The sequence below is a fragment of the Pantherophis guttatus genome, chromosome 6 (assembly GCF_059756535.1).
Source record: "Pantherophis guttatus breed Tessera chromosome 6, ASM5975653v1, whole genome shotgun sequence".
Lineage (NCBI taxonomy): Eukaryota > Metazoa > Chordata > Lepidosauria > Squamata > Colubridae > Pantherophis > Pantherophis guttatus.
Genome location: NC_142068.1, coordinates 98,419,322 through 98,441,371, shown reverse-complemented (window position 1 = coordinate 98,441,371; position 22,050 = coordinate 98,419,322). Strand labels below are relative to the sequence as shown.

General features: G+C 38.0%; 1 protein-coding gene across 1 annotated transcript in view; it reads right to left on the bottom strand.

Annotated features, from left to right (window-relative positions):
* Nucleotides 1-21,836, bottom strand: part of SYNPO2L (synaptopodin 2 like) — a 69,342-nt gene extending 47,506 nt beyond the window's left edge. The window contains exon 1 of the mRNA XM_034435278.2: nucleotides 21,572-21,836. Within this exon, the coding sequence (XP_034291169.2) occupies nucleotides 21,572-21,682 (111 nt within the window). The 5' untranslated portion in view covers nucleotides 21,683-21,836. The remainder of the gene's footprint in view (nucleotides 1-21,571) is intronic.
* Between the last annotated feature and the right edge of the window lie 214 nt (nucleotides 21,837-22,050).

Here is a 22,050-nt window from a genome sequence, read left to right as displayed (position 1 = left end):
TGAAATAACAGAATAACAGTGTTGGAAGGGACATTGGAGATCTAGTCCAACTCCTGGCTCAAGCAAGAAACCCTATACCATTTCAGACAAATGGTTGTCCAATTTCTTCTTTAAAACTTCCAGTGTTGGAGCATTCACAACTTCTGGAGGCACGTTGTTCCATTGATTAATTGTTCTAACTATCAGGAAATTTCTCCTTTGTTCAAAGTTGCTTCTCTCCTTCATTAGTTTCCACCCATTACTTCTAGTCCTGCCTTCTGGTGCTTTGGTAAGATCAGGAACAACCCAGGCAAGCCCAGAGGACTACAGTAAGCCAATTTCCCAATTCTAGTTTCTAAGTCTATAGCTACATTCAAGAATCTAGCACAGAGGGGTCATCGAAAAGGGTTTTATGAGGACTTCCGGTTTCCCTGTCTTCGGCGATGGCGGCGCCTTTTGAAGCTCTGCCAGCCCCGCCGCCCGTAGAGCCGCTCCGAGACGAAGAAGCGGCTCGAAAACTTCCAAATCCATAGGATTGAGGAAGAAGAGATCGCAGGGCACAGGTCGAGCCCCTGTAACCCCCCAGGGAAGTTTCTGGGGAGAGAACAGGTGTGGCTCCCTCCCAACCTGCTGAAACTCCGGGCGACGTGGGACGATTCTGCTTTTGCAGAACAAGCCGGCTGCAGGAAACTTAAAGCGAAAAGAACCAGCTTTAATAAACAGCGAAATTACCTGAATCCTGAAACTTGGAAACGCAAGTATTAGCGCTTTGTTGACTTTTTAAACTGAGAAAAATGCGAATGAGTGAAAGTGCTTTGAAAAAACATGGCGCTCAGCCTTAGAGTTAATGAGCCAGCGAGTGTGGATTGGTGAAGTTATCTTGTTTTGTTACAAAGTTTCCAAGTTGCTACAAAGTTGCCTTGTTTGTAATAAGAGAAACAAGTGGAAAATTTCTCCCTTTTTAATACTTGACTTTGCTTTACTTCAACCTTTATTTGATCAAATCTGGGGGACTTTTTTAGAAGTCTTTGTGCAGGAGGGAAAGGAAAAGGAACTTCCCTCTTTAGAAAAACTAGATCACGTGGCAGGATGGCTTCAAAGAAGCAGGAAGGGAAGGCAACAGGGGGGGGATCCCCCACACACAAACATGAAACGCAGCTTCCCCCTGCTTAACAGCTACAGACTCAGAAAAAAGAATTTGATGTGGGAGATTTAAAAGAATTTATTTCTAGAACTTTGGATGACAAATTTCAAAAATCTCAACAGGAGATAGATGATAAACTTCAAAAAGTTTATGCAGGAAATTAATGAAGTTAAAGATATGGTGAAACAGAATCAAAACAAGGTGACCAAAAAAATATCAGAAGTGGCATCTGGCCTGGCAGAATTTATTGGGAAAGTTGATTTTAAAGTTGAAGAACTTAAATCAGAAGTTAATGTTAAGATGAAAGACAATGATTATAAAATTGCTGATGTTGACAATAAAATGCAAAGAGTTGAAAACGAGATTGTCATGATACAATTCAGGGCAATGGAGTTTGCTATACGGCTTCGAGGAATTCGAGAGGAGGAAAGACAGGATTTGAGACAAGTTTGTTCTGAGGCCCTGGCTAAGATTTTACAAGTTAATCCAGATGTGGTTTTTCACAAAATAGACAAAATTTACAGAGTGAACTCCTGGGCGGCCAGACAAAGACAATTACCTAGAGATGTGGTCATATATTTTACAGATAGAGAAATAAGAAACGATATCCTGCAAAAATCCTTTTACACTTCTGTACAAGTGGGGGGCTCACGAATTGGAATTTATAAAGAATTGCCTCCTAAAATGCTGAAAGCTAGAAAAGAATTTGGCTTTCTTGTTAAGGAATTGCAAAATTTACAGATACCTTTCCGGTGGGACGCACCAGTTGGCATAATTTTCAGATACAAGGGAGAAAGATACCGTTTGAATACCGTGGAGAAGGCACAGCACTTCTACACTACTATTCTTAAGGAAAGAACACCATCTCCACGTACATCTACAGTTTTGGAGATTAAAGAGAGTGAAGAGAAGCAACCCCAACAAGAACTGCAAGAACAGTCTAAGCAGGAATTAGAGGAAGTGCAAGGTGCAGAAGGAGGTTTTCTGGATGAGCCCTTGCTGGAATCTTCTCCAATCTTGGACCCGGTTCGGATGATTGAAGTTAAGGATCAACGTATAACTCGAGCTCAATCTAAGTTACTTAAACAAAAGCAACAACAGGAAAGACAAGACAAGGAGGCAGTTAAGAGTACTGCACAAGAGACTGGAGCCATGGGAGGAGCGAGATCGAAGCTTTCGGATGACCTTCAATTATTTTGCTCTTTGCTCCAGAAAGAGGCTGATGATGTTTAAGTGTTTATCCTGGAATGTTAATGGGTTGAATTCAGCACAGAAAAGGAAGAAATTATTTACATATTTGAAACAATTTAATAATGATATAATTTGTTTACAAGAAACACATATCACAACTCAAGATCAAAAATATTTGATAAACTCCAAACTAGGAACACATTTTATATCTTCAACTTCGCAAAAAAAGAATGGTGTGGTTATTTATGTAAATAAAAAGTTAACAGCTAAAGTTATAGAAACAGATGAAGATGGTAGGTTTGTAGCAATTGAATTGTCTACAGCAAATGGCCAAATTCTTCTGATTGGGATTTATGTTCCCAATCAACAACAGGACTATTTCTATAAGATGTTACATACTAAAATATTGCAATGGGATTACAGATCTATTTTAATTATGGGAGACTGGAATGGAGTAATTGACTCTAAATTAGATAAAAAGAGTTTGGCAAAGTCTAGGATCAGATTACCACAGACCTTTTTTGACATGAAAGAAGATATGGAACTAAAAGATGTTTGGAGAATACATAATCCAAAAGAATTGGACTATACTTTTTTTTCTGACAGACACAGATCCTTCTCTAGGATTGACTTTATTTTGTTGACAGATGATTTACTTGTTAAGACAAAAAGAACAAAGATTTTTCCAAGAATTTTGACTGACCATAGCCCAGTATGGATAGAAATCGAGATGGACAAGGTTGAGAGACGTTCTTGGAGATTAAATGAGAATTTGTTTAGATATTAAAGTGGAAGGTGGTTTTGAATTGTTGCAATAATGCATAGATATAAAACACTATTATGCTAAATTAGAGTTATTTTATAATAGTTATAGTATAATGTGTTTGTTTTTTTTTGTTTTTTTTTTCTCTTCTTCTTTTCTGAAATGTATGGATAAAGGGGGATTTATAATACTTTTAGTAAGTAAAGGTCAGTATTTTGAGGAGGGAGTAAGTAATCTGTTATGAATTAGGGTTTTTTTTTGTTACGAAGAAGTCACAGGGGGGGAAGGGTGGGGAGGGGGGGTTAGGGAGGGGGGGAGGGGGGGAAAAAGGGGGAAAAATTTGTATTTGAAAACCTTTTCAATAAAAAAGAGAATTTGTTTAGATATGAAAAAAATACAACAGAACTTAAAAAGCATTTGAAAGAATTTTTTGAAATAAATTTGAATAAAGGTACCCCAATTGAAATTGTGTGGGATGCAAGTAAAGCTTATATGAGAGGGGTACTTATCTACATGAACTCTAAACATAGACTGTTCCGACAAAAGAAAAGATCTGAACTGGAAATAGAAATAAAGAATAAAGAACAGTTACTTATTAAAAATCCAACAGATGAAAGAATACGTAGTGCTATAAAACTTTTGAAAGACCAATTTCAAATGCTTATGGCGGAACAAGTTGCAACAAACTTACAATATGCGAAGCATAACACATTTTGTAACGCTAATAAACCGGGCAGATGGTTGGCTTACACATTGAGGAAAAAACAAAGTATACGGACTATTTTTTTTTTATTGCAAAAGTTTTACAATTACATTTTCACCCCTTTTTTCACCCCCCCACCTCCCTCCCCAAACTTCCCATCCTCCCTAACCCTCCCTAACCCTCCCCCCAAGACTTCCCTATTATGTACTTGTAACTAATAATACTGATATATATACCTGAACCCATCCCTCCCCCTATATTATTTTCCCTCTTTATCTCTTTACATTAAGATATTTCTAATACATTATTTTCAAATAAAAGCTATTTGGTACTTTCTAGTTTGGTATTTGTTCTGAACATATTCTATCCACCTTTTCCATTCCCATTCATAAGTCTCTTGTGAACAATCTTTTAAATATGCTGAAATCTTCGCCATCTCTGCAAAACTGGCCATCTTCAAAGTCCATTCCTCGATAGTAGGCAAAGCTTCATTCTTCCAATATTTACCTATCAACAATCTTGCTGCTGTTATCATATACAATATTAATTTTATTTCACCCCGTGTAAAACCCTTAACTATACCCAATAAAAACAATTGTGGAGAAAATTGAATTTTTTTCTTCAAAACATTCTGCATGACCCACCATATTTTTATCCAAAAAGCCTTAACTTTCCTACAGGTCAAAGTATACGGACTATTGATAGTATTGATATTGGAGGGAAAGAAATCTTTCAACAAAAATTAATTAAAGAAGCTTTTGTGGACTATTATACTAAATTATATGCTAAAGAGGAGGTGCAGAATGGACTTATAGAAAAATATTTAAATGATAAAAGAGTTACAAAAACTACTGATCAACAAAAGGAAAGAATGAATTATCCTATAACAGAGGAGGAGATAATAGTAGTAGCAATTAAACAGTTAAAAACAGCCAAAGCTCCTGGCACGGATGGCTTGACCGCAGTGTATTACAAAATTTTGCAAGCTGAAATGGTGGAACAACTTAGAGATTTATTTTGCAATATTCAGCAAGGGGGTAAAATACCCCCATCATGGACAACAGCTTACATATCTTTGATACCAAAAGAACAAATCGGTCCTAAAAAACCAGAGAACTATAGACCAATATCTCTTTTGAATACAGATTATAAAATCTTTGCGAAAGTACTAGCCAACAGGTTGATGCCAGTAATTCAAAAGGTGATTCATGATGATCAAGCGGGATTTATCGAGGGCAGATATATGAAGGACAATGTAAGGCAAGTAATAGATTTATTGGAATATCTTGAGAAGAATAAACAGATCCCTGCAGTGCTGGTCTTTTTGGATGCAGAGAAGGCCTTTGATAGAGTGGATTGGAATTTTCTATTAAAGACTTTGAAAAAGATGGACTTTGGGGATCAATTTATACAGGCGATTTCGGCAATTTATCAAGAGCAAAAGGCACAGATCATTATTAATGGAAGTCTGACAACAGAGTTTAAAATTGAAAAAGGAACAAGACAGGGATGTCCGTTGTCCCCACTTTTATTTATTTTAACACTAGAAGTCTTGCTAAATACAATACGGGACTCTAATATCTTGAAAGGTATAAAGATTAGGCAAGAGGATTACAGAATAAAGGCATTTGCAGATGATCTGGTTGTTACCCTATCACAACCAATGGAATCAATAATCTTGATGAAGGACATTATACAAGACTATGGTAAAGTTTCAGGTTTTAGATTGAATCCAAAAAAGACTAAAATGATAGCTAAAAACATGACACAAGATCGTAAACATGAGCTTGAAAGGAGGGCAGGTTTTGAGACTGTACCTAAGGTAAAATATCTAGGAGTTCAGGTTGCAGAATCAAACATGAAATTGTTTCAAAATAACTATGAGGTGTTGTGGCGAGAGGTGCAGAAAGATATGGAGACTTGGAAAAAACTGCAGCTGTCTCTACTTGGAAGAATAGCAGCAGTTAAGATGAATATTTTGCCAAGATTTCTTTTTTTGTTTCAAATGATTCCGGTGCTTAAAAGTGATAAACAATTGAAAGTTTGGCAATCTGGAGTGAATAAGTTCGTCTGGAACGAGAAGAAGCCGAGAGTGAAATTGAAAATTATGCAAGATGTTCCAGAAAGAGGAGGTCTTAAACTTCCAAACCTACAGCTATATTATGATGCAGCAGCTTTAACTTTAACAAGTGATTGGTTTGGAAGTAAAAAGGCTGGAATATTGAATGCAGAAAGTTTTGATCTTGAATTTGGATGGCATGCTTACTTATTTTATGATGACAAAGTTGATAAAGTATTTAAAAGTCATATACTTAGGGACTCTTTGATGAGAGTTTGGAAGAAGCATCGACTCAAATGGGATTATAAAATACCGCTATGGCTGGATCTTGGTCATACTTTGTGGAATACAAATATAATGTCACTCGGGGGGTTTTTATACAAAGAGGTTCTTTTTACAGATGCGGGCAGATGGCAGCTGAAGACACTGCAGACACTGTTGGACGAAGGGATTAATTTAACTTGGTTACAATATAATCAATTACAATTGAGATGGAAAGAGGACCAAAAAACTGGTATTATGTTGCACGAGGAAGAATTGGTTAGACATATAAGAGAGAAAGGTCCAATGCATATCAAAAGGCTTTATAATGTTTTGCTAGAAAGGGACTCAGAAACTGAATTAGTTAAAGACTGTATGATTAAGTGGGCACAAAATTTTGAAGAACCAGTGATGTTGGAAACATGGGAAAAAATTTGGGTTCAGAATGTTAAATTTACACAGTCGCAGAACCTGAGGGAAAATTTTTATAAAATGTTTTATAGATGGCATTTAGATCCCAAAAAGTTGTCATGTATGTACCCTAATGTTCAGCCAAAATGTTGGAGATGTGAATGTTTGGATGCTACGTATTATCATGTTTGGTGGACCTGTAGGAAAGTTAAGGCTTTTTGGATAAAAATTTGGTGGGTCATGCAGAATGTTTTGAAGAAAAAAATTCAATTTTCTCCACAACTGTTTTTATTGGGTATAGTTAAGGGTTTTACATTGGGTGAAACAAAATTGATATTGTATATGATAACAGCAGCAAGATTGTTGATAGGTAAATACTGGAAGAATGAAGCTTTGCCCACTATCGAGGAATGGACTTTGAAGATGGCCAGTTTTGCAGAGATGGCGAAGATTTCAGCATATTTAAAAGATTGTTCACAAGAGACTTATGAATGGGAATGGAAAAGGTGGATAGAATATGTTCAGAACAAATATCAAACTAGAAAGTATCAAATAGCTTTTATTTGAAAATAATGTATTGGAAATATTTTAATGTAATGAGGTAAAGAGAAAAATTATACAGGGGAGGGAGGGGTTTAAGTTTATATATAAGTGTTATATTAAGGGTTTTTTATGAGTATGAGTATATTATAGGGAAGTCTGGGGGGAGGGGAGGGTTAGGGAGGGTTAGGGAGGTTGGGAAGTCTGGGGGGGGAGGTGGGGGGGGAAAGGGGTGAAAATGTAATTGTAAAACTTTTGCAATAAAAAAAAAATATTGTCCAGGATTTTTAATGTCTTTTTTTAAATGGACTGTTCTCACAATAGTAGTCATTCAAACTTTCAGTAATTATGACCTTGTAAATTTTGTTTCTTCCTTTCCCTCACCCATCTACAAATTCAATTCAAATAGAATTTGAATTCAGAGAGATTTTCAGAGGTGTATCCGCATTGAAAGCTGAACAGTCAACATCAGGGGTTGAACAAGTTGACCAGAGGGTATGATTTATGACATCTGTATTATGTCATTACCTCTTTTATGATATTTTTAAAATGTTTCATAAAATTTGCTAAATTTCAATTCCCCTGGAGTCATGGATCCACTGAGTCATGGATGCATTCTGTAAGTTGGTCCAAAAAACCAACTTTCACACTTTACACACACAAAATTCCACATACAGCTTTGTGAGATTTTGTGTGTTTGTGTAGTTGGAGTGAAACACTACAGAAACACACTAAATCTCAGAAAGCTGCACAAATATTGTTTTATTTTATTTTATTTTTATTTTTATATGAAAGCTAAATTTAAAACTTCCTAAACTTTAAATGGCTAGGTCTAAAAAAGAACAACTAAAAAAACCCCAATTGACTATTTTTTTTAAAGCTCCCAAAGGGGAAAAAAACTTACCCAATAGAACAGGGGTCTCCAACCTTGGCAACTTTAAGACTTGTAGACTTCAACTCCCAGAATTCCTCAGCCAGCTTTGCTTTGCTGGCTGAGGAATTCTGGGAGTTGAAGTCCACAACTAACTCCTTGCTTGATTGCAGGCAGGGAGTTGCTTTCAGGCAAACAAAGCAAGGCAAGGGTTGCGACTAGCAGCTGAGGTAAGCAAGCTGGAGGGGGAAAACTTTTTCCCTTTTACATGGCTCTGGCCATCCCAGCTGAGTTGCAGGGAACTCAGCTGGGATGGGATCGACCGTCAGAACTGGGACCGTCAGAGCCATGGTTCTGGCGATCCCAGCTGAGTTGCAGGGAACTCAGCTGGGATCGGCAGAGCTTGGATCGTCAGAGTAAAAGGGAAAAAACTTTTTTCCTTTTACGTGGTTTCTGGCGATCCCAGCTGAGTTGCAGGGAACTCAGCTGGGATTGTCAGAGCTGGGATCGCCAGAGCCATTTAAGGCTCGTCAGAGCCTTTCGGGCTGGTCTGCCTGGTTACAGGAGAACGACACCCGGCGTATAAGACGACCCCCGACTTTTGAGAAGATTTTCATGTGTTAAAAAGTCGTCTTATACGCCGGAAAATACGGTATTCTGGTTCAAAAATTGTTGCCCTGTGATGCATTGTTTCGCCCAATTAAAGGTTACAAATATGAGAGTCTTAGTAGTTAGATATTCCTGCTGCTTGCAAGAAGAGGCAGGAAAAATAATGTTCCTTTGAAGGATGTAATGGACAGTCATTCGTGATAACAAGATGGGCCTACATATGCTCTTGTTCCTAAGTAAAATAAACCCATAAAGTACCACGATTTCCATGCACAGTAAGACTCATGAAGCAGTAAAGCCATACAATCAAAGACTGATGCCTCCAGAGCTGAAAGACATGGTCAAAGTCAAATAAATAACATTGGAACCATTCTCATTTGATATGTCTTTGCTTTTGCCCTGAAATGCTTTTTAAAAAGCAGGAGGAAAATCGACTCATTAGCGCTGTGGTGTTGGAGGAGGTTCCTGCACATTCCTTGGACAGCAAAGATGATAAACAAGGAACTACTGGAGCATAGAAAACCAGACATATTGCCGGAAGGCAAAATCACAAAATTCCGCCTTACTTATTTCAGCCATGTCACGCAATCAAACTCATTGGAAAAGGCAGTTCTGCTTAGAATGGTCAGAGCTAAAAGGAAACAAGGTCACCAAAAAACCCAGACACCATCAAAGCCAACACCAGCCAGAGAATAAGAAAACTGAAAGAAACTGTACAAGATTGACATCTCTTTTTAAACAGCCAAACTAAAAGCAAAATGCTTTCTAAATATTACCATTTTGCACTTTGTGTTTAGGCTTATACAGAATCAGTTGATGTTTTAGGCTTTGCTGAATCAATCCCCCAGAATCTGCCACGGCATAGGGCGCCAACAGTTTTTTTGATTTTTTAAATCCTGCTTTAATTATTTTTATAAATACCATTAACTCAAGGTGGTGAACATATCAATCTTCTTCCTATTTTGCACACAACAATCCTGTGGGGTGGATTGGGCTAAGAAATAGTGACTGGTCCAAGATCATCCAACTGACTTTTATGCCTAAGGCAGGATTAAAACCCACAGTTTCCTAATTTCTAACCTGGAATTCTGGAATGAACAAGGCCAGATGGACTGTAGGCATGGTGCTTTCTTGCTAGGGAAGACCTACCTAATCAGAGTCATGTCGCTAGAGAACATCCTGAGAGAGTGAACTCTGATGGTCTGACCATCTGAGACAGGGTAATCTAGCAAAATAGTTGGCCAGCGTACCTTTACCTGTACAGGGCAGCATAAGGGTAGGGAAATCTCTAAAGCTTTGTCATTATCTAGTGGATTTCTGCAGCACAGACATTGTTGAGCTAATGTTGGGAGATCCCCAAATATATACTTCCAAAATGCCACGCACTAATAGAAGCCCTGACAACAAATTCTAAGTTATGCTATTAGCAAAAGCCTTTAGAAAGGCTGTTGGCTAAAGTAAGATTAAAAGCACAAATTACAAATGTTGAACTCATCGAATTTACAGACAAGTTGGAAGGATTACCCAAAACTTTAGAAGATAGACTCAAAATTCAGAAGGACTTTGACAGACTTGAATTCTGGGTCCTACCCAACAAAATGTAATTTAGCAGTGAGAAAAGTAAGGTTTGACACTTAGGCAAGAAAAACCAAATGTACAGATATAGAATGGGTGGAACCTGTCTCAACAGCAGTAACAGCGAAAGGGATATAGGAGAATATTTGTATTCTATTCAAATATTCATTTCAACTCCTATTCAGGGTTGAAATGAAGAGTCCTTGGTGCTCTCTGAGAAACATTCTTACAGATGTTTCATTACCCAAATGAGGTAACATCATCAATGCAGTGACCTAGACCTAGTAGGCTGTCACAAGTATGAGCCAGCAGTGTGCCAAAAAAGCCAATGCAGCCCTAGACTGCATCAACAAAGGGATAATTTCAAGTTCACATGAAGTGATAGCACCATTTTATATTGCACTAGTGGAATATGCACACATGGAACACTGCACCACTTCTGGTCATCACAATCCGAAAAAGAGGCTGGGGCTCTGGAAAGAGTGCAGATAAGAGCAACAAAGATGATTTAGGGGACTGGAGGCTGAAACATATGATGAATGGTTGCAGGGACTTAGTATACTAGTCTAATGAAGAGAAAGACTAGGGATGACATGATAGCAGTCTTCCAATGTTCAAGAGGCTGCCACAAAGAAGAAGGGGCAACCAAAGTACCTGAGGGCAAGACAAGAAGCAATGGATGGAAACTAATCAAGGAGAGAAGCAACCTAGAACTAAAGAGAAATGTCCTGACAGAAGAATTAATCAGTAGAACAGCTTGCCAGTTATGGGTGCTCTACAGAGGTGGGTTTCAGCAGGTTCTGACCAGTTCTGGAGAACAGATAGTGGAAATTTTGAGTAGTTCGGAGAACCGGTAGTAAAAATTCTGACTGGTCCCGCCCCCATCTATTCTCTGCCTCCCAAGTCCCAGCTAATCAAGAGGAAATGGGGATTTTGCAGTAACCTTTCCCTGGATTGGAGTGGGAATGGAGTATCCTTCCCCTGTCATGCCCACCAAGCCATGCCACACCTACCAAGCCACACCCACAGAACCAGTAGTAAAAAAATTTGAAACCCACCACTGGTGCTCTAATTTTTAAGATTAAGATTTTAAAGAAGAAATTGGACCACTGTTTATCCAGAGTGGTATAAGGTATCCTGTTCAAATAGGGGGTTGGACTAGAAGACTTCCAGAGTCCCTTTCAAACCTTTTATGTTCTGATTAGGAAGTATAATGAAGAAACCACAATTGATACAGTAGGACTGAAAAATCTATTAATCAATCAAGCTAAAAATGATAATTAAAAATGCAGAGAACCATTAAGACATTCAACTTTCTTTAATTAATAACAATTTGGTGTAATTGTAATTTGGATTGCAGGACCAGTAATGTAGATTACACCACCTCCTACACAGTAGTCCCTATTAAAAATCACCACCCACAAAGCTATTAATTAAATGGAAGGCAATTGGCTCCTTAAGAGTTTAGCTTCACATCTGGCACAATCCTGAGTGTCACTACAGTAAAAGTGCAATATCTGTTCTTATCAGTTTAAAATGGAGACAAGAAGAAAGGGGAAGTATCTGTTTTGGGAGCTATGACCTGGCTAGGAATCTGTTGGACTTTGATCAGCCTCTGGGGTCCAGCTCCTGCTGCCATCTTAAAATAGCCATAGCCCATTCCATCTGCTGCATCTATTAGCATAAGTGCCATCACCCTGGCCTTTCTCAGTCTTTGCCCTTCCCCTGCCTTTAACATTTTTAAAAAATGTGGAATGAGAACATGAAACCATAGATCAAGCAGCAGAGCAAGCAGCTCGCCTCCTGGCCTTACCCAACTACATGTCCTTCCGCTTTTTTGTTCCTTTCTTCCTAACTTTCTGGGAAGAGCATCCAGGCCTCCAAAGCATGAAATGGTGAAGGAGAGGCAAAAGTGTCTATGGCTATGTTAGGAATGGGATTGATTAAAACCCAAAAGCCCCAAAGCCAGAGAGCGTGTGCATCCCCAGGCAAGAGAGTTTCTTGGGATTGACAGCCTGACTGCACCCAAATAAATGGATACCAGAACTTAAAATGTCTGGATATGAATGTCAAGAAAATACTTTTGATATAAATCTTTGATACAGTCTCTTTGATATAAATATTTTGATATAAAACTAACAGATTCCTTCACTGAGTTTTATTTCTATGTTTCTATCTGCTTTATCTATGTATCTGTCTGAAACATGATAATTTTCTGTTGTTTTTATATCCTTACAATAGGTATTCATCTGCCGTGCTCTTCCACAAGAAACTCAGGTGGGTCTCTGAGTGGGACTCAACTAAATAGATAACATCATCATGAGGTGAGCAGAGAAGGCACTGGAAATAAATTTAAGCAAAAGAAATTATCCACATGACAATTATAATAACCATTAACACACAATTATATATTTGACAAATATCATGGCATTCCATCTCTCTTAATGGACATGCCATTTGGGTCAGGAAATCTATGCCCTGCTCAGTGTAAGGATCCAAATTAAAATACCATCATCAGAAATTAGTTTTTAAAATCTATCATCTGGTTTAAGTTTCAGAAATACAGTAAATGCAAAATTATTTACTTAGGCAAAATAACTCAAATGCACTGGTACAGAATAAAAATAATCTTGCCTAGCAATTTCTGTGAAAAAAGACTTGCAGCCGGAGAATGTAAATTTAGAAAATATGTGTGAGATCATCCAGTCCAAATCATTGTCCAGGATTAATTCAGGCCATACAAAATCTGCTTAAAGAAGTCTTCAGTCATGAAAAACCAATTTCCTAAGGTAAATGTTTCATTGTCGAAGAGAGCTTATCACTGGAAATTCTTTAGCATGGCCAAACACATTGTTTCTTAGCTTCTGGGCAAAACTGACAAACTCTCTCCTATTTCCTACATGACATTGCTTGAGATAGTTGAACAATTAGCAAGTTTTCTTGATTTCCTCAAGGCTAGATATGTGCAACACTTCCATTTGGTCCGAATATACACACACATAAACATGCACAGAGATATAGATTCCTAGACCCCTTGTAATCTTTGTTCACCTCTGGAGGTGCTCTAGTTTGTCCAGAAATGGACAGAATATTTGAGGTGTAGCCTAACCAACATGAATAAAGAAGAACAATGATTTCTACAGAACTTGACCCTGTACTTCTGCCAATACATTGTAAGTCCTTGACTTACAACCAGTGTGGGATTCAGCCGGTTCGCACCGGTTCAGCTGAACTAATTGTTAAATTACCCACCCACTGCTATCAAAGTGGATCCTGGATGCTGCGCTGCAATGGAGAAACGGGCAATGGAGCAGCCGGTGCGAGAGAAGGAGAAGGCCGCTTTCCCTCCTCCTTCCCTTGTGCCGGCTGCTCCATTGCCCGTTTCTCCATTGCAACGCAACGCAGCGCCCAGGATCCACTTTGATAGGGGGAGGTAATTTAACAACTAGTTCACCCAGGGTCAAGTTGGCCTTCGTGGGAGGCTCGTCCCACATGGGCAGCGGAGCTGGAGGACAGGGATGGGCTACGCTTCTCACGACAGCCAGCCTGATCCTGGGAGAATTAAATTAAATTAATTTAATAATTAAATTGTTAAACTATTTGAATTCCACCACTGCTTACAACCATTTGTCTAGTGACCATTTGAAGTTACAATGGCACTGAAAAAAGTGACATGATCAGTTTTCATACTTACAATCGTAGTAGAATCCCAGTGGCCACGTGATCAGAATTTGGGGGCTTAGCAACAGGCATGTATTTATGACAGTTGCATTATTTTGGGGTCACGTGATCACAATTTGTAACCTTCCCAGCCAGCTTCTGACAAGCAAGCCATATTCACTTAACGACTGCAATAATTCACTTAACTGTTGCAAAAAAGGTTGTAAAATGGGGCAAAATTCAGTTAACAGCTACCTCATTTACCAATGGAAATTTTGGGCCCTATTGTGATCAAAGACGTCCCTTAAGCCTGGAATTGCCATTTTTTTCAGCTGCATCACATATGCTTGTGTTCAGTTTGTGATTCCCCTAAGTCATCCACATCCTTTTGTAAGTATGGCTGTCCAGTGTAGTTTCCTTTTCTTTTGGTCTTATACTTGTGTTCCTTTGATTTTTCTTAACCCATTGATGTTTAGTTCATCTTGTTGGTCCCAGCTTGTTAACCTCCTCAATCTTGATCCTGACCTATATCATGTTTGCTAGTCCCCTTATCATGAAGGGGCTTTAAATATAGTCCAAAAAACTAATAACCAATGTTTTTGAAGAAATTTTGATTACGTTTTTTAAATTAAATAATTGTTTAAAGTTGCCTTGCAGGGGCTGTTCTTGTTAAATCCATGCTTACTTCTGCTAAGGAATGTTTTCTTTTTTAAATAGCAATAGCACTTAGGCTTATATACCATATAATATAATTCATAGTGCTTTTACAGGCCTCTCTAAGCAGTTTACAGAGTCAGCCTCTTGCCCCCAATAATCTGGGTCCTCATTTTACCCACCTTGGAAGGATGGAAGGCTGAGTCAACCTTGAGCCAGTGAGATTTGATCTGCTGAACTGCAGATAGCAGTCAGCTGAAGTAGCCCGCAGTACTGCACTCTAACCACTGTGCCACCTCAGCTCTTACAATGCTTACAATGTTGTCAGCATCAGATTAACCAATTTGAGTCTTATTTTTTTCTCTTTTTGAAAGCAGGGATAAAATTAATCAGCTCAACATGCACAGCCTTTTGGAAACCTCAGAGCATCAAGGGGTGTGTAAGACCTGTATTAGTCTTGGATGAGTCCAATCCTTGATCCAAAAGGACATTCCAAAGAGCTGTTAGCACTTATCGCGTACCTGAAGAAGTGCCCTAGGGAAGAAGATCATGTCCTGTTTTCTTATGTTCTATATATTGCAATAAGAGAGGGCAGCCTTCACATGTTGAACATTAGCCTAATAATGATCAGAATCATAAGACAATTGTTAGATGCTGAAAACCTGAGATCCCCTGAATTTATGCCCCTCAGAAAGGTTCAAGTGCAGCCAGATATAGAAGGGAAAATTATTATTAACCCTAGCAATAATTACAATAACTATATTAAAGTTTAACTATATTAAAGTTTAAGTAAATGTAAATAACATGAAGTTTAGTTCTTTCCCTGTCATCAGAAACTAAATATGGCCCTAACGCATATCCATCACATAGTGCAATGCAAGACAGAGTGGATTAGGCCAAATGCCATCCAGGTGTATAACAGAGTTTCACATTGTAAGGAAAGTTCAGCTAGAGAAAAGGAGAGAGCACGTGCCAGGAAGGCCTCATGGACCCATGAATGAAGTCTCAACCTCTGCTCAGAGACTACTTCTTACAAAGAAGTAGGGGTAACCCAAAAGAGAGGAGAAAAGAGGGCAGGTAGATCTTTCTGTGGCTATAAAATAGTAGGAGAGAGAAAGAGGGCATTGAGTGAAAGATATTGTTTTTGAGAAAGGTAATTTTAAATGAGAGAACTATGGATTTGTGGTTGGTTTTTAATCTCCCCTTTTGCATTCTTAGAGCAGGAAAATATAGATTTAAAAGAGAAAATTTGTGTTCTGTGGTTTGAACTTCACCTCTGTTTGAAAATGAGCAAATGCGGAATGTATTTCTGTGAAAAAAGGTATTTTGTGATTGGCTGCAGAGATATAAAAAGATACTGTGACAAGAAGCAAAGTGGAAACTTTTAGGGTTAAAGTGAAACATTTTTGCTTAGACTTTAAAGATTTTGGTAAAAAAAAAGACAAAATAACATGAAACTAACCAAGAGTACAAATGAAGCCAGGCTACATAACACTAAGCCACAAATTAGCCAACCATATTTCAGTTTAATTTGTTGTTTTGTTTGATTAATCCCATGTGCAAAACTCAGAAGAAAGGGCAAAACTTTCTTGTTGGGATCAGCATGCTATGCCAAATCCAAGGCCCAGGTAATGTGAAACATTCTCCTTTCCATGACCTCTTAAGTATCATGGGAGACTCCTCGGATGGGAAGAGAGGCTGAAATACTCTATGGAAACCTTGTCTCTAAAAACCATTGAGTCTGAGCCAGAATCAGTCCCTTGAGCAGAGAAGGGGGAGAAGGAGAAGAAACAGCTACGCAGATGATAGCAACAGCAGCAACATCAGGTGGCCACTGAGTGCTGAAGTGCTCAGTTCCAAGAGAAAGACATTAAGGGAACTAAAGGGCAACTTGATCTGCCTTTGCAGCTGAGAAGACAAGAGAGCAGCAGCTTCCAGTACAGCTTGCTTGAGAGCAGGCATCCCATTGTCAGGGTGTGCAATTTAATCCTTTTGTCCCCTGAACCATAACTGCCGGGCAGACCTTTTTGCCCAGGATTCTTTTCTGCCTGGACCCCAGTCTTACCGTTGTCCTGCAGACCTGCCTCAAAGAGCCTGACTACTCCTGATGTTAATTCTGGACAGGTTGATGGTTGCAACAAATGGCTTCTGCAAGTAGACTTTCACTACATTGCCTTCACAACTCCTATAGATGAACTACACCTTCACAACTCCCAGTCCTCAATCCTGACACCCAAATAGGACAATGTGTATTTCCTATCCATATTTGCATAAAAAAGGGTTATATTATTTCTTTCTTTCTTTTTTTTTTATTGAAAAAGTTTTCAAATACAAATTTTTCCCCCTTTTTTCCCCCTCTCCCTCCCCCTCCCTAACCCCCCCTCCCCACCCATCCCCCCTGTGACTTCTTCATAACAAAAAAAAACCTAATTCATAACAGATTACTTACTCCCTCCTCTAAATATTGACCTTTACTTACTAAAAATATTATTAATATTATAACATCCCCCTTTATCCATACATTTCTGAAAAGAGAAAAGAAAGGGAAAAAAAAAGACATTATACTATAACATTATAGAATAACTTCTCCACTTAACTATACGATAAGTCCTACTTTAACATTTAATCTTCTATATATATTACTATAACATTTCAAAGCGGCCTTCCCCATAAAATCTAGTTTAACATTTATTCCACTCTATCCATTTCCTCCACTCCCCTAAATATATCACTTAAAAATCCCTTTTCTTAGACTAATCAATCTACTAACTAGCTTATTCACCCACTATCATGCAAAATTACCATACACATTTCTTAATATCTTTGATTCACTGCCCACACTACTTAAAAATATATGTCTATATTTTCCATTATATCTAAATAAAAAAAAAAGAAAAGACAATGACTTTAAATTTATAATCCATATAGTATCTTCTTTGAGGTCTTTCCACTGGATTGGTAGAACCAACATCCATAATCGGGTAACATAGCTTGCTGGTGCAACAGTTTATTCAGGATCTTCAATCATATCTGCCCCCATCAGTAGTAAATATCTTCTTATATGTATAAAAGTAAAAACAACCACCCGAGTGACATTATAATTATATTCCATATAGTAATAATTGTGGGTTTCATCAGGATTATTAATTCCCATCATCGTAGTGGGTAACAACCCGATCTTCTGCATGCCCCAGCATAATTCTCTTGCCTTGTGATTCAAGATAATATAATATGTTTATCAACACAAAAAGAAATTCCAAAGTGGATAATTCAAATCCATCAGTTTAAGGCTCGTTTCACGTCCCCAAATTACGGCCATGCAGAGATCTGCCACAATCCTCAGGATGATATTAACCAATACGTCACCTCTTCCATGTTTACACATAATCATTCATATTTTAAAGTCACTGGCTTCACTGTTGCCTGATTTAGAAATTTCTATTTTTATGCCACCTATTTCTTTTTTTTTTCTTTTCTTTTTGTGGGTTTGGTTTCCATCCTGGTTTCCTTTCTACAAATTGTGTATCATCTGGTCGGTTTTTATTCTGCTTTGTAGATTGGTCTTGCTGGTTTTGTTTTTGTATCTCATGTTTCTTTTTTATCCCTTGTATATCCCCTAATTGGTTTCCATGCTTATCCTTGCCTTGATAAGTCATCACATTAAGGTTAGATGCCACTTCTCTCAAATTTGTAGATAGTCCAGCTGGGGTATCCAATAAATCCAAAGGCAATTCATCTGGTACAGTCTCTGTAATTCGATATTTTACCTTTATTTCCAGCTCCTTCTGCTTATCCTGTATTATACCTGAAGATGTTAAGTTCATTTTCAACCTATTTTGATAAAATTCTTCCGCTCTTTCAACAGTATTTAGCTGATATCTTTCTCCTTGGTATCTAAATATAATACCAACTGGGGCGTCCCACCTGAATGGGATATTTCTCTTTTTTAACTCATTCACCAGAAAACCAAATTTCTTCCTTTCCATCAATATCTTAGGTGGGAGTTCCTTGTAAATCCAAATCTTTCTTCCATCCAATTGCAAATTAGAATTGAAGGAATTTTGCACGATATTATTCCTAATTTCTTTATCTGTAAAATAAATCACCACATCTCTAGGCAATTGCCTTTGCTTGGCAATCCAGGAGTTTATTCGATGAGCTCTGTCAATCCTACAAAACACTTCCTCAGGTTGAACCTTTAGAATCCCAGCTAGAATTTCAGAAGATATTTTCCTTAAATCATCTCTATTATTTTCCTGCAAACCTCTTAATCTTATCGCATATTCTGTGAAATTATATTGTACCATTAAAATCTCTTTTTCAATCTTCTGTTGCAGATTTTCTACATTACCATACTTTTGATCAGCATCCATTTTAGGTTTTTCTTCTAAGCTATTATCCTGAGTGTTTGTCAAATCATTTTCAATTTTCTGAATTCTATTGTCCAGTTTATCTTGAGTTTCTTCCATTTTAGACTCTAGTACATTAGTATTTGTATCCAACTGTATCATAAATTCTGTAAAACCATTAGCCATTTTTGAAAAATTTTTCTCCAAAAAATCAAACTTAGATTTCACCAATTCTTTAATTTCCTGCTTAAATTTTTCAAGTTGCTGATTCACAATCTCCTCCCTTCTTTCAATCTCCTCTATAAAAAATTCTATTATATTAAAATCAGGTTTCTGAGACTGAAGAGTTAAGACTTGTTCCTTTAAGTTGTTGGTGGGGGAATCCCCCCCTTCTTGTTTATCTGACTTTATGAGTCTCAGTGCCATGTTTCCGCCCAGGCAGGCTTTGTTAAAAAAAAATCAAGAAAAAAAAAGACTTCTTTCCAATCAACAACAATATCAAGTCTCCAAGGGAAAAAAAAGAGAAAAAGACACAGGAGCGAAGTTTTGTCTACAAATGTAGCCAGTGGTATTTATTCCGCTACATTGTAGTAATAGAAAATGGAAGGACTTTCCCTTTCAGCCTCTCCTCCAGCCGACACCATTTTAAAAGGCTTTTTTTCCTCTTTCTTTTCCTCCTCTCTCTTAAGTAATTTTTTTTTAAAAAATCAGTAAAATACTTGCGGTTCAGTATTACAGGTCCAGCTCACGTTTTCTTTGAGTAGTCTGTTAAATTTGCAGGCTTGCTTTTTGACGCCTGGCTCTGCATTAGCAGAGGTCTCCCAAAGCCCGGAGCAGCGGCTGGGGATACGGGGCATCTCATCCGCTCCGTCCCAAAAGTAAAAGAAAAACTTTTGGGACTCCGCAGAGAGTTCTACGCACCCCTGCCAGCTCTATCTCCGTTTCCTCATGGAAACGGAGTTTTTTCGAGCCGCCATTCCGTTGTGAAGGCGGCTCTGTACAGGCAATGGAAGCTGACGATCCCAAAGGAACGTCTGGCAGCGACGAGCAGCAAACCGGAAGTCGGGTTATATTATTTCTGTTCTTAATGCAAATAAAGTTTAAAAAATTACTGGAGTAAAAAAAAATAAGATGGGAAAAGGAGCAGCAACAAGACATTTACAATTCAATAACAATTATAACTTTAACTTAAATTTCGTAAATGAAGTAGGACAACCGCTGTAAATAGTTTAGTCTGTAAGTCCCGACTCATCCTGCCTTCTACTTTCTCTCATCATCATGGCAAGGCCATGATGGAAGGAAAACTTAAAATGAGAGTAAGCTAAGTCATACAAACTATGATGGACCCATGAGATGATTCACATTTGTTCTACAGATTTTGTTCATGGGAAGAGAAAAATGTGTGAGGTGGGTTTTTTACTTGAAACTAAGGAGATATGATGAGGCCTTCACTTATAGGCAGTGGTTATAAATTGGCTGAGATATCTCCACTCACCTTTTGCCAAAAAAGAACCTTCTAATTGGTTGCCAATTCTCAGAGCTGCTAATTCTCTGAAGAAAAGGACTATCACATCCACATAACTAAAATGGTGAGAACAGTTCACTTATATTCAGCTTCATTTCAGTTCTGAAATTAGGCGACATTAGAGAACAGTAGTGGAAGTATTCTCTGGCCAGTTATTACAGACGTGTTCGTGTTACCACAATGTTTAATGCGTATTTCCTAAGGATCTTAGGTAATGATATTAGTATCAGTTATAGGTTGTTTGCATGTTTATTATTAATTTAAATAGATCTACAGATCTGCTGTTGGCAGCTTCTATAGATTCATAAACAGAAAAGCAATATGGGAATAAAATGCATTCGAGATATTCATTTCTGATAAATCATCTGATACTTCACAGAAGAGAAAACATTAGACAGTACAGTGCAACTCTGATATAATTAATATTATGCCATCACCATAGGTTCTGTTAGAAACAATTTGCTTTTATAAGACAAGATTTTTATATTGCATAGGTTTCAGAGTGGTTTAATTTAAGGATGATGTATATGCATACAGATTAATTTGATTCTGTGGCAGATATAGATCCAGTTTAAACGTTTTCAAGGGGAAACACTTTCCTAAACAACTTTCAGGGCACAAACTCATCACTGAGTTCTCAACATTTTTATTACACTGTTTAGGACCAAAGTACTCTGGAATTCAAGCAACATTGCCACTGCCTTTTTTAAAATTCCATTTTTTTTCAACACTCTTCAGATCCTAATGACCATACATGGTTTGTGTATTTTTGACCCAATTTTTAAAAACCTGGTAGCTTAAACAACTGAGTTTGAGTTGAAAAATGTATATGGGTAAAGATATTGCTTTAAATCTTGAATTATGGTTTTGGAAGATGTACTCATTACAGTAGACATTACTTGGAAGAGGTAAACCCCTCTGCATAAGAGAAATTGCAAAATACTTTAAGATATTGCTTGCCATCTACCTTTTTTTTTTTTTTACAGAAGTTGTACTATATTTGGAATTAAATTGAGCAGTTATTGGGAAAAAAACAGTAAATAATTTTTACAATAAAATTTTAAAATATCCATTTGGGGAACAGTAAATTTTGGGTTCTTATTTAGCATATTACTTTCAGTCTTTGAAGATTAAATTTTAAAATGTGCTTCTTCAGCTAACAAAACTTCAAGGAAGACTGTCGGAGTCCTGAAAATAAATGACTTGGAATGGAGCAAATAGATTCCCATCACTTTCCCCAGTGTCTGTGTCTACTCCAGAGAGCTAGAAGGTCCTACCTTGGATATTTGGAGGGGTCTGTTCTGTTCAGAGCCTCCCTGTAAGCGGAAGCCCCAGGGGCCTCCTCCAGAGAGAGTTACAAGCACCTCTTCTTTGTCTTCGGCTCCCATCACCTCAGTACCCCTTTTGCGTGTGTGACAAACACCTTGGCTGCAAAATAAATCTCCAGCTCTTAGAGGAGCTACTTGTCCATTGCTACTTGTCCATTGCTGCAAGTAGCATCTACTTTCTCTAGTCCCTCCCAATGTTTGATTTTCTCTGGCCCACCCCCATCCTTTTCCCAGGCAGAGAAAAGCCCAACACCCGATACTCTTCCAAATGTCCAGCTGCTGAGCAGACCATTGCCAGGCGTTTCATACCCATTTTGGTAAGACGCCAGAGTTATTTGCACATGTATCTTGTCAATCTCACTCTCTGTCCTCTCCACCTCCTGGCGAAACAGATCCTGGATGTCTCACTCCAGACTCATGGCTGAAAA